Source organism: Lottia gigantea, assembly GCF_000327385.1.
Source record: "Lottia gigantea unplaced genomic scaffold LOTGIsca_164, whole genome shotgun sequence".
NCBI lineage: Eukaryota > Metazoa > Mollusca > Gastropoda > Lottiidae > Lottia > Lottia gigantea.
In genome coordinates, this window is record NW_008708034.1 from 153,219 (window position 1) to 167,220 (window position 14,002).

General features: G+C 30.6%; 1 protein-coding gene across 1 annotated transcript; it reads left to right on the forward strand.

Annotated features, from left to right (window-relative positions):
• Positions 1-682: 682 nt before the first annotated feature.
• LOTGIDRAFT_238728 (hypothetical protein) lies at positions 683-13,883 on the forward strand (the record flags this gene model as incomplete). Its single annotated transcript, XM_009051334.1, has 24 exons — positions 683-885; positions 1,280-1,385; positions 1,753-1,896; positions 2,093-2,264; positions 2,881-2,939; positions 3,252-3,395; positions 3,747-3,962; positions 4,354-4,555; positions 4,809-4,916; positions 5,275-5,387; positions 5,734-5,902; positions 6,612-6,697; positions 6,895-7,032; positions 7,380-7,518; positions 7,978-8,058; positions 8,743-8,969; positions 9,164-9,199; positions 9,744-9,945; positions 10,195-10,265; positions 10,646-10,819; positions 11,055-11,234; positions 12,253-12,345; positions 13,243-13,422; positions 13,737-13,883. 24 exons carry the CDS (start codon positions 683-685, stop codon positions 13,881-13,883), a joined length of 3,390 nt encoding a protein of 1,129 aa, XP_009049582.1.
• Positions 13,884-14,002: the final 119 nt, after the last annotated feature.

A 14,002-nucleotide genomic window follows, 5' to 3' on the forward strand; every position in this document is an offset into this window, starting at 1 on the left:
AACTAAGCATAGAGTTAGCTTGTGAAGTGATAAAAATTTTGAATTCAGCCACCTTTCATAAAAAAGGTTAAGTTTTGTATTATGTCTATATTTTTAAAATTTTGTAATGTAAAATTTGTTGATAATACAACTACTGCAGTTTATTATTTCCTTTCCTACTTGCCAAGTCAAATTTTTTATATTTTATACTTTGACTCATTTATTTTGATATATTACTAATTAAATAAATGTCAGTGTTATGTTAACTTTATGACTTTGTTATCAAATAGGAAAAGGGAACACATTTTAAGATATTTCTTTTTTTAACCATGAAATGGTACAAAATATTTTTCGTAGTGCCTATTTTTGTTAATTTTAATTTTAGTGCATTTTTCTGCTGTTATGCTTGATCTACATACAATTAAATATCTATTGAAAAAACAGTTGTGTATTTATTCAAACCTGAAATAGATCAAAGACTTAATTAATGAAACCTTGTCTGCGGAGAAATAGTTTTGCTGTGGTCTTGTTTTATAAGGGAGGGAATTCAAGAGAATTGATATCAGAGTTATCTCCCATCCTTAGCGACACTTTGTTGTAATATGGCGGACAAAATGCACAACATTGCCATTTTATGATTTAATTTTCAACAAGTAGCACCAATTATTTGTAAAGTTGTTTTTTCTCCCCAAGCCAAACTACAATGGCTGCATTTCTAAACAGCGCAGCAGCCTCCACAACTAACAAGGGGAAGTCTAGTGCTTATTATGGAGCGACTCTTGCTAAAGATAAAAACAATCCAGTTTTTCAGGCTTTGAACAGTGAGATAAAAATAATCTACAATCACATCAAGAAAAGATCTGATCCTAAATATATTAAACCTGACAATGAATCCTGTTCCAGATGGTAAGAATACTTTCACAAGACATTCTTTGAAGCAACTATTTTCCATGTTAACTGTTGTTTATCCCAGCAGAGCTAGTCCGAAACATAATGTCATTGCCAATCCAATGGCTCTAGTCTCTGATAGCTATTTTGACAGTGTGATACTAACAAAACAATGGGCTAATCTAGCCATTCTAGGTGTCCATTTTCTGTGACTTGATTTTGAAAGCTCTCATTAAAGTTCAAGTTCACAAAATCTAAAACTGTTTGTAGACATGAAATTCACTACTATTCTAAACTAATTAGCCTACTTGATGAGCTTATCAATGAAGTCAAAACAATTTGAGATTGAGTAAAGAAGCCTTCAAAACATTATACTCTTTTTGCATGATTATCACTATTTTCTTTTTTGTAGCTCTGACACTATCTTTGAATTGTGGAATCGATTCGAACCTAAATTACAGAAGAATATTTATTATAAGAAATTACTTGAAATGGGAGATACTTTACTATCAATGAAGGTTGGTTTGCTATTGATTGTTAAAAATATAAAATTACAGTTTACACCAGTTAAAAAGTTAGTTTACCCAATCTTTACAAATTTAACCCAATGTTAGAAGAAAAGAAGTGTAAGTTTATAATACCGGTACATGTATTGGCTATGGGTATCAATTTTATGTCACATGGACATTCTAGCCTGTTCTTAATAGAAAAAATTACATATAGTTTTTAAAAGTATTGCCTTATTACTGCTATGATATATTTTATTTTTAACAATCCCTAAAATGCCCCTCAAGCTCCATCAACATGAAACCTCCAATTGCTAATAAAAGATTTTTTTTCTGTCTGCTTTTTAAACCATAATATCCATAATATTGATATTTGTAGGAATATAAACTAGCATTATGGCAGTGTTATGAAAGATATTTACTAAGATTTGATTGTGGTAATTTTTTGGATATCTCTGAAGGGAGAGAACTGGAGGAAATTTTCTTTTCTGATGGATTTGAAACTGAAGAATCTGGTTTTACTGTAAGTAGAGTAAAGATGATTGTAAAGAAACCCTAATTTTCAGACTGAGAATTAACTAGTGAAAAAAAGAAAGTAATTTCTAGTTTAGTGTGTGTTGTTTTCTTGTGATTTCCTAGACAAAACTTGACTTTTCAGGCCCACTCCTTGTAGTTTGAAGTCTTCAGATGTCTAAGAATGTTATTAATTTTTGTTGTAGTTTCGAGCTTTGATGGGAAAGAGTATATGTTTATATCAGATGATAAAGGGAAATGATGATAAACTACAGAATAAACAGTCAGTAGATAAATGTCTACAGATTCTATCATTTCTTAGATTACTCATGCAAATTATTCTACCTAAAGAACGACTCTGTTGGCTTATTTATAATGGTATGTTTCACAACTTTCCTTTTGCTAAAGATTTTGATTTTTTATCAACATGCAAAGATTGTTTCATTGACTTGAATCTGAGTGATAATTACTCTTCATTCATACTCCCAAGACCATAACTCTTGACTCCCCCTATTGCCAGAATGCCCATAGAGCACATATTAGAGTGCTGCCAGATGAAATATTATTAAGGATATTACCATTAGTTATGGAATATCTTCCTCAATGGATTTTGCATCAGAAACAAAATGACAGCTATATGATTATTTGGAGTCATGTTGGCTCTATATGTTAGTCACTAACCTGAAGATCCAGGGTTCAATTCCAGATTTGTTAACACAGTTTCTCCCCTTGTCAGTGATGCAGGTCTCACGGGCTGACATGGAAAAAGTAGCTCGTCATTCGGATAGGACAATAAACTGAGGCTCTGTGTATAATAGTTGAAAATCTTAAAAGAGAAGGTTAATACCTCTGTCCTGGAAAAATTTTCCTCATAGAACACTGCATGGCATTGCCCGTTAAACTGTATTCATTTCATTTCCTTTTCATTTTATATAATTATTTATATTAATTTTCAACCCAATATTAATCATACATCTTTCAATCTTTAATTCAGGTTCTATACATATCTACACTATATCAAGACACCTGATGTCACTGGGACATTCTGCACAGGTTGGTGTTTCTTCTCCTTCTTAAAACTATCAATAAAATATAACTAACATTTTATCCAAATCGCAATGCATTATCAAAGTCTATAAGCTGATAGAATAGCCATGAGTCAAATAGCCCTCCTGGATCATTTGAAATGGGAATGAATCACAAAGCCAGTCTGAACCTTATTGTGCACTTCAATTGCCAAGATATGAGTTTCAATAATAATATTGTGGTATATGAGCCACTTGTTGTGTTCTTTATGACCCTAAGCATATGGACTAGTGTGAATATGATAAAAATTTCTAAAAAGTTTTTATATTATGTGTTTAGGTATTAGAATATGTGATATGGGCTAGTGTTTGTATGGAGACGTCTATACCACTGGTATCAGTAAAATATCTAACATGGAGATCAACTCTATATACAGCTGTATGTCAATGTTATTATGACTGTAAATCTCCACAACATGCAGAGGTATGTAGATCTTTCACTGCTAGAAATGATATATATGTAACCAATTCTCATTAGAAACTATTTGAAAAATCAACAAAAGAGATAATGCTTACAGCTAATTGTTTTTGAATAATGATGAAATATACCTAACAAACACGCCAAAATTCAAATCATTCATAATTGATAATTGGATTTTGAACACCAGCTAAATGAAAAATCTGACATATAAGAAATAAAAGTTAGGGTCTCTTAGCTGTAAAAAATGGCAGATGTTGAAAATCCTGAACTTTGAGTACTCGATTTTGTCCCGAGTGCATGTTGGATTACACATAGTATACTGTAAAGTTTCAATATTTTATTTATATTTTCCAGGCATTTGCTAGAAGAGGATTAGCTAAGATTAATGAGTTAAATCAGTTAGAAAGAATGAGTAACTCTGTCCAAAGTCCTCAATCTACAGTGGCATTTCGTCAAGCTACTATTAAAATGGCTATTATGGTGTTTAAACGCTCAGTATTTGAAACTAGGAGAAAACCAAAAGGTTTATTACGGCCTAAAACTAGAGCCAATTATAAAGATGTGGTTAATGTAAGTTTTCTTAATCTTTCTTTTTAATACAAATGGCATATCATACATAGCCAGTACATCTGTGTTGTTTCTTTGGCATCATGGAACTTGTTGAACATTGTGTCGTAACTCTTTCATGCAATTTTTTTGATTAAATTAAGGTACCTTTTGAAATCTAGAACCTACCCCACTGTATCATCCATTTAGCATTGGCTAAATTTTCTATTAATAGTTTTGGAATTTATATATGATCTGACTATATAAAATATATTTCATGTTATTTGGACATCTCAAGTTAAGTATGTCATTTGTTTTTAATGAAACATAGACTTATGCATGTTTTCCTCTTGACATGAGTAAAATATTGTGTAAAAATAACTTCCCGATCATTCTCTGTCATGTTATATTTTAGGGTGGTTGGCCTCGTACTCTAACAGAGAAACTAATGAATGAGATGTTTGAAGGGTCTGCAGCTCAGTTTTTGGCGTTAATAGAAACACTAACTGATAGTAATAGACGTATAATATTAACAGGACCACCAGCTCAGGATAATGAACCAGAAATACTGGATGTTTATGTAGAACTATTCATGGCTGGACAAGAATTATTAGCAGGTCAGTCTCAGTATTTCATGCGTTTAAAAGGCCATGATTAACTATTTTGGATTAGTCAATTGACCTTGGTCCTAGAATCAGGAATTGTTCAGCTAAGCTAATCAGTAAAAGTGTTACAGCGTTTAAATACAGATTAAATAATTTAAAAATTACACAATTATATAGATATTTCTCTTCGCAACACAAGCTGATATTTAATTAGCTATTTTTTGTTAGATTGAAGTTTTTGTCATATTTATTAATTTACTTGTAGGTGGAGGAGGATTAAAACCATCAGGACCTAAAGCACAATCTGTTATAGGAATGCCTCCATTAAGTGGTGTTACTGAATTTACTAGTTTAATGGAATCTGCTGTTTTAGGTTAGTGTCATATATCGGGTTTTAAATTAGAATTGAGCATTGTGAGGTGGTCATTTTCAGTGTTTTGGGATAAAACCCCAATACGGTATGATATATAATGATTTTTTGTTTAGAATACATGTAACATTCATTAACTAAATATGTCATTGTTTAAAATAGAAATATTAAAACAGAACTTGAAACATGTTGTTACTCTGAGGTCCACGCTGTCTGATCTTCAGACAACTGACCTGTTTCAGCCTACATTCCTACTGAAGTTTGACAAGTAGTACTTATTCTCATATTTGCACTTTAAGAAACATTCAATATGCATTATATTCACAATTGTATAGTATATGTTTATGATATTTGTTCCCAGGAATTGATGGTATACCAATACACTCTGTTATAAAGTTTATGAAACTGGCCTTTAATTATGAATATTGGGATCTGTTTGATAATTTAGTTGAACCAGTCAGAGCTTATCTTAGTGTAAGTAATTCTTAGTAAGAAAATTACTTCAATCTATCATTATTTTTAAGGCAATCTCAGGATATTTAACTAAAGTAGAAGTAGAAAGATCATTAGATGTATAAGAACTATTATATGGATATACTACTACTTCCTTTGATTTCAGCTACGGTTCAATGTACATATCATATGAGAATCTTTAACAACCATAAGATAATGACACAACAAGTATTCTTAGTAAAACTGACATCTATAACTCTCTCATCAATGATTCCAGTTCTTTAATATGGTTGAAAACTCTGTCTTAGCACCTTCCAATCTGATTGAATCACATCTAAAATGATGATGTTCAGGATTCTTTGTTTAGATAACCAGTGTAGCTAATTATCAATGGTATGAGAAGTTACTAGAATTACTATTGGCCATGGAGAAATTAAGTCACAGTAAGAAACAAAGTAAAAAGAAAGAAACTGGTAATGAAGAAGTTCCAGAAGATGAACACCCCCCACTCAATCCTAATGTAGCTTCAGCCCCTGGTTAGTTTCTTTCCAGAATACCTCAATCCTTGTTTTTGTCTGTATCTTGTTAAATTACCCCTTGGTTAGTTTTCTTCCAAATTTCGAGACCTAATTTAGACTGTCCAATTAGTTTCTTTCCAAAATACCTTAACCCTTATTATTTTCTGTATCTCGTTTGCGTTTGACTTTCCACTGTTTTTTTTCTCCAAAACTCTCTAACCCTTAATACTTCCTGTATTAAACTTTACATAGTTTGAAAGTTATTGCAATCCTTCTCAGAGTACCCTGCTTTGCATTAACCCTAACCCTAGTCTTTAAACCTGCATGCCTCTGCCTGTGCTTTCATAACATTACTTATCCGCAATGTTACAACCTAAAATTCCTTGTCTTTCACTAGAGGTTGATTATGTCTACATGCCTGAGCCTGTGCTTTCATAGAAATTGCTTTAACACAGTTTTATACCGTATAATTCCTAGCCTTTAGAGCATTTTCACCTGACACTTAGTGCTGATATTGTCCCAGTTAGATTTTGCTTTACTCTCATCACTCACCTGTTAGTACTAAGGGTTGGACTTCCAACAGCATCTTTTTCTTACATGGACAGAAATTCAAACTTATAATATCTGTTACCTAGACTAGTGCTGACATTTAGATCAACTGGTATATAAAACCTTCCAGATTTGAATGGTTAAATCCATGTGAAACAAAGTTTTTTGAATATTTCAGGAACATCAATGAAATCTACCAGTATGAATGATGATCATATTAATCTAGCTGATATTTTACTGTCTATTATCTCAGGACCATTTCAGGTTAGTGAAACTTAGTATTTAACTAGTCTTCTCAGTTTTAAATTGAGCTTATTTCATGCATTGGTTGTGTAGTACCCTTCTATATTGTTTGATAAAGCAAACTACTGCAATAGGTCTATATCACATTTATGGTACCAAAACATTATAACTATAAATTATTCTGCATTTGTCTGATTTATATCTTTGTATATTTACAGAAGAAAGATATAGAAATGGATATTATAGTAGATTCAGCTTTGATTTTATGGAATAAATGTAAAACAGTATTTCACAAGTATCAGACGGGATCTGTGGAAAACCCTAGATACATACAGAAGATGGATCAACCATACAAGGTAAACAAACTGGAAAAGCTTCAGTAGCAGGAGGCCCAAGTCCATTTATCATTTACTATTTGTCTTAAATGAGTAAATTTCTTATAAAAACAAAAAAAGGACTAACATCACAGAAAATGAATACAAAAATTCCATAGAACATAACAGCCTAATATAGTTAATTCAACATGGTTCAATCCTGGCCTAGGTCAAGATAGTACTGTCAGATTTTTAAACCTTGTCAGGACAAATTTTCCCTCATTGCACACTGCATGGCATTGCTTCATAAGCCCAATCAGGTGCAGAAAAGTATGACTTTAAAATCCATTCATATATTTATTTCATTTTATTTATGTATATTGTTACAGTGGATGTATTTATTAGACACAGTACATCAGACATTATGTTGGTGTGGTATTAGTTCTGTTGATCCATCTTTAATGGCAGAGGTTGTTATTAGACTAGCTATGTTATATGAGAGTTCAGCTTATCTAGATACATCTGATGGTAAGTAGTATTGAACAAATTAATATTTCCTGGACTGGCGTCTTTAAACAATGTGATTGTCCTTTGAACAATGTGATTGTCCTTTGAACAATGTGATTGTCCTTTGAACAATGTGATTGTCCTTTGAACAACATGATTGTCCTTTAAACAATGTGATTGTCCTTTGAACAATGTGATTGTCCTTTGAACAACATGATTGTCCTTTAAACAATGTGATTGTCCTTTGAACAATATGATTGTCCTTTAAAAAATGTGATTTTCCTTTGAACAATGTGATTGTCCTTTGAACAACATGATTGTAATTTCTCCTTCTTAGAGGAGGGATTTACTTAAAAAGAATATTCCATGGAATGACAAGAGGTTGATCTACAAAAAAAGAGCAAAAGTTTTTCCAACTTAATGCTTTGAATACTTTACCTTTGACCTGTTAAATTACTGAAATGATTTTAACAATTGAAGGTTTGAGACTTCGTAAGGAATCTGTATCAGAAGGAAAGTCCAGCAGTGATCCAAGTTCTATCTTTCCTAAAATAATCAAGGGTAGGATTCTGTGTTAAATTCTGATCATTGTTTAACTTTGATATGATTTGATTTTAAGCTTTCTTTTTGTTTGCTTTTTTGTTTTTAATTTTAATATTTTGGATTTTCTTTGATTTAAAACTTTTGGTGATGTGTTTGGTGATGTTAATTGTATTAAGTGTGTGTTTATTGAATTGTCTTAAAATGTCTTGTCATTATGTATTGTAAACATATATTATTTTAATTTTTTATCTTTATGCACAATCCCATTTTATCAAAACATGTTATTCCTTTTTTTAATTTCCATGGAAATTTTTTTTAATTCCTAGGATGTAAACTAGGTTCTTTTTTCTGTGAGAGAAAAAACCTCTTTTTGGGGGGGAGGGGGGGGGGAAGGCAAGGTGACTGGGTAGACTTCAAACAGTAACTGCCTTTACCATCAGACGTCATATTTATATTTTAAATATATTTCTTATTTATCTTTTTTATTTGACCTATTTGCTTATATAGTAGTAGCCCTAAATTTAACTTATGTGATAAAACAAGTTATTCAAATTATAAAAAAGAATGGGAATTTTACATATTATGTCAAAATATTTGTGAAGATATTTTTGTCAATCATTTTCTAATGCACGTAAATATTGATTCCTTCTGTATTGATTTGTGGCAAATGTTGACCATTAAGGTTTTCACTTTTTTTCCTAGAAAAATCTGGTATGAAAGATTCTAAAACAACATTGACAGATATCGGATTAACAGAGATAAACCACAGTCGTATCAGTATGATGTCATCACCAGCTAATCTTACAGCTAAACGACAGCTAGATCAGGCAAAATCTATCCTAGAACTTGGCCTTAAAGATATGTCGTATGCCAGACAAGCTGTGGCATTGAATGATGGGAAATCTATTGCTGATGTATGCTGGGTAAAGGTATGGCATTTCTTTAGATTTCATAAGTTGTAGTTAGTTCTTACCAACTTCAAAACATCTCAGTAGTATCAGTTGTCAGGAACATATCTCCTATTGCAACATTATTTTCCCTAAAAAATCCATTTTTCATGACCTTTGACCTATTAGAAACCTAAACCAATTTCTTCATACTTATTTTATCCACCAAATTTCAGAGTGTTTTAAATGATACATCTAAATTGTTACCAGGGGTAAGTCTATATGTCGTCATACACATGATACACACAAAAGTATGATAACTCAATCACTTACTATATATTTCTTTCTTTCTATCAACCACAATATCTTAATTGATGATTTTTTTTATTAATACAATGTATGGTATAACAATAATGTATTATAATTTTGTTAAGTTATTTGTTGGTGTATGTTACTGACAGATGATAGCAATTTTTATGAAATATGCACTACTATATTTTGATTCTAATCAGTCACTTTGTTAAGCAATAAATATCACAGTATTTTATTAATTCAGAAATAAAACTTCAAATTGATGTCGTAGCACAAATCAAATATTTACTAATAATCAATCCTTCATTAAACAGTGGCTCATTAAGTTAGCCACATTCCTGCTATCTGGGTTTTGGTCCTGACATAGCTCTGGACAACACAGAATTCCAGGTTTCCTCTCAGGTTTTTGGCTAAATTTCTCTGATTGCATGGTATTGACCATTGTCAGTAACTAATCTAGAGCAGAACTGAATAAAGATGTTTAATATTAATATGTTTTTTCAGGAATTAAATCCAGAAGTGTTTTCTCATCAGATGAATCAGGAAGTATCAGAAGTTGATGAAGATTGTCATGGTGATGATTTAGTACCTGACTCAATGAAAGAATCAGCTACCACTGTCTGGAATACAGTCAAAGATCTCCATCTTGAATTAATCTTAATGTATCACAGAGTGTGTTTAAAACTGGCTTCTCTCAAACAATTAGGTAACCACAAGCATTGCTTTTTTCATAGAGGTCAAGAAAATGGCTAAAATTTTGAATGATTGAATATAGAAATAAATCATTTGTCCATCTAATCAAATCTAATTTACAAACCTTTTTGCTAACATAAAGAGCACAGTTAATAGAACAACCATAAACTTATTTTCCTACATAAAGTTTATTGACGTTGATTGAAATAGCACCTCAGACCATCTTCTGGAAAGATTATATAGACTTATATCATTTTTACAGATGCTTCATCAAAACCAAAACCTGTAAATTCAAAAACAAAAGTAAAAGAGAACAAAGAAGAAGCTCAGATTGTAAATATTTTTATTTATTCATTTGTATTTATTCAGTGTTGTTTAAAAAGGACTTTTACTTTAGGTATTAAGTTTGGATCATCAAGTTGGTTAGGTGAGAAACTTGCGCCCTACCCAGCTTTTTAGATGGGATAATGGATGTGATATCTTAATGAGACGATATCACATCCGTACATCATGTTTGAGGTACTGGGTTGTCCCAGAGTTGTCAGGCTACCAGCTGGTAAGTGCTGCTGATCAAAGGGGCATAAATACCTTATATTTCTTTTCAGAGGAAATCTTGGATCTATTGATTGCCTTTACTAATGATAAACAATGCAAGGTGCTATTCATCTCAGTTCATCTACTCCTACTTTCTTGATTCTTTCCTGTTGTTGCAGGACAGTAATAAAATTCTGAAATCAGGTGAAGATTATGAGAATGTTTTGAATGTTGAAGATTTAACAACTCAATGTAAGAAGAACTATATATATAAGGCCTTGTTATTTATGGAGAATGCTCTACTCTCAACATCTGGTGTATCATATAATGGTAAACAGAAAAAACTCTTAGAGGTACAGTAACAAAATTCAATTTGGCTATCACAAGCCTGCTCCCTGAAATATTTAGTCTGCACTGACTTTTTTTTGGCACATGCGAAACGCGTTCAGAACGTGTTCCAACTTGTTATATTGAATGTCATGCAGAACTCACCAATCAAGGGTTCCCTATATAAGATAGCTTGTCACCTATTTATTTGATTCTTTTATATTAGAGGAAAGTATTATATTTTTATTGTTACAATTTTAGGAATCATTAGCATTGATTCAGAAAGCCCAGTTAGAGGAGAAAAGAACATTTTTAGAGAATAGAAGCTATCCTGAAGATGTTAGACCCTCTAAAGTTCCTCCTCCACCTATATTAATGTGTCGTACAGATACTACTATGGTGTTTAAACCTGCTACATTTATACCTGTCACTGGGGAGAAGGTAAGAATCACATATTTTGATTTAGACTCTGTTTGGTTTAAATAGTATACTTGTGAATATAATGCATATATATTCATTCTTACCCTCCAGTAAATCTTGAAAAATCTCTATTCACCTTAATATTTTGTCGCTGTCTATGATACGCACCCCAAGTTTGGTAATCCCTTTATAAATATAACTGCACTAACGCGAAAATATACATAAACTATTGAGGTATACTCAGAATTAACCCTCAATTTATTCCAATGCAATGATAGGTATTTTATTGTCATAACAAAAATCAAACCAAAAGAAAAAAGCGCCAAAAACCAATATATTGTTATTTTGTTATACTTTATCTTTTTTTTTTCATTCTGTCTAGTCTTCTATATTCTTAAGATCTATCCTTTTTCTTATAAACCACAGTTTTTTTTGTCCCATGTGTGTTTATTATGTTCTCCATGATTAACTATAGACTATAGACAAGATTTCGTTCTTTTTAATGTTCTATTTCTGGATGACTCTATCTATGATATAGGTGGTTTGGTATAGTCTATATGGACGTATTGCATCATTCAAGAAAACCAATATTACTACCAAACCTTTCTTATGTAATGTTGATCAGGTTCGACTTCTCTTTCTCTTCTCTAATTCTCTCATGTTCTCATTCTCTTCTCTAATTCTCTCATGTTCTCATTCTCTTCTCTAATTCTCATATTATTTTTCTATCCTTTTTTATTGATATTATCTTCTCTGTTGAGGTTTTTGTTATTGTCAGTACCGAAATATTCTTTCAAATTCCTTAACATCTCTAAGAATCTTTTACTTTGATACATGAGAAACAGCACCATTATAGAAGTAAAGTACTAGTTCTTAAAAAATGTGCCAAATTTTTTAGAATTAAGATTTCCTTGTTATTTCTATATTCTATATTTTTCTATACATATTGTTGACTGTTTTGAATTTAGTTTTTGTTATTTTGATAGTGATGTTTATCTCACAAGTGAAAATCAAGTATATTAGATATTTTGTAATATAGGTGGCTTGGTTCCGTATTTATGCTCGTAATTCTACAGGAAGTAATGTGAAAGTTCGTTTGAATGATTACCATCTACCTGGAACTGGAAATCAGGTAAAATTTTTATATCAAATATTTACTTTTCTTTCTTTACTTTATAATAATGATGATATTGGATTATGATAATATTGAATACAATAATTATAATGATGCTTATAATAAATTATATTGAATATAATAATGATAATATTGAATATGATGATCATGATATTGGATGTGAAAAATTATAATATTGACCATAATAATGATGATATTGCATATGATAATGATAATATGAAATATAATTGTGATAATATTGAATATAATGATGATATTGAATATGATAATGATGCTATTAAATATGATTATGATAATATTGAATATAATGATTATGATGTTGAATGTAATGATGATATCGAATATGATAATGATGCTTTTAAATATGATTATGATAATATTGAATATAATAATGATGGTATTGATTATGATAATGATAATATTGAATATAATAATGATGCTATTAAATATGATTATGATAATATTGAATATAATGATGATATTGAATAAGATAATGATGCTATTAAATATGATGATAATATTGAATATAATAATCATGATGTTGAATATAATGATGATATTGAATATGATAATGATGATATGGAATATATTTATGATAATATTAAATGTAATGCTGATGATATTGGATGTGATAAATTATAATATTGAATATGATAATAATAATATTGAATATAATAATGATAATATTGAATATGATAATGATGATGTTGAATATAATAATGATAGTATTGAATATAATAATGATGATATTGATTATGATAATGATAATATTGAATATAAAAATGATAATATTGAATATGATAATGATGATGTTGAATTTAATAATGATAATATTGAATATAATAATGATAATATTGAATATAATAATGATAATAAAAATTGTTTGAATTGTAGGTACCAGTAGGACATGATGAAATTACAGTATCTGGATTGATACCCAATGAACGTTATGTATTTGCTGTATCTGCGTATGATGGTTCAGGAAAGATGATTGGTGGAATTGGTGAAACTAGTAAACCTATACTAGCCTCCCACCCTCTACCTATTCTGATGACTTATGCTTTCTTAGCTCAGGTACAATTTTCTCACATTTTTATATTTTTTAGTGCTTTTTTTTTTAGTTATATTTTTGTCTCTTCTGTCTTCTAAATTTGAAATAGAAAAAGATTAAGGTTTTGGCAAAACACTGGAGATGTTACTTGTCTTCATTACCTCAATTATGAGCAGAAAAGTAAGATGTGAAACTGTTCCATTTTATCTGGAGACCCTGTCAAAAATCAACAAATAGAGAATTTTCTCAAAACATTGCTTTAATTAATGGTAGGTTGAACAAGGCATTTCCCTGTCCTGTAGAACACTAGTTAATAATTTTTGATAAATATTTTCAGATCTCCTACCAAGTAGGCTACTATGATGTAACCCGTCAAGCATTTGATGTTTTATGGGAACATTTTATAATGGAGAAACCTGCGCCATGTGGTGTTACACATATTACACCTGTTAAAAAAGACTTCAAATTAACACTGCATAAGTAAGTATGTTTTTTTGGCCATTCAAATGCACTTAAAAGTAAAATTTTATCTATGGAAGCTTCTTATTCTTAAAATGAATTGTAGTTCTTTGATAGGTTATGAGTAGGGGAGTTGTGTTCGGT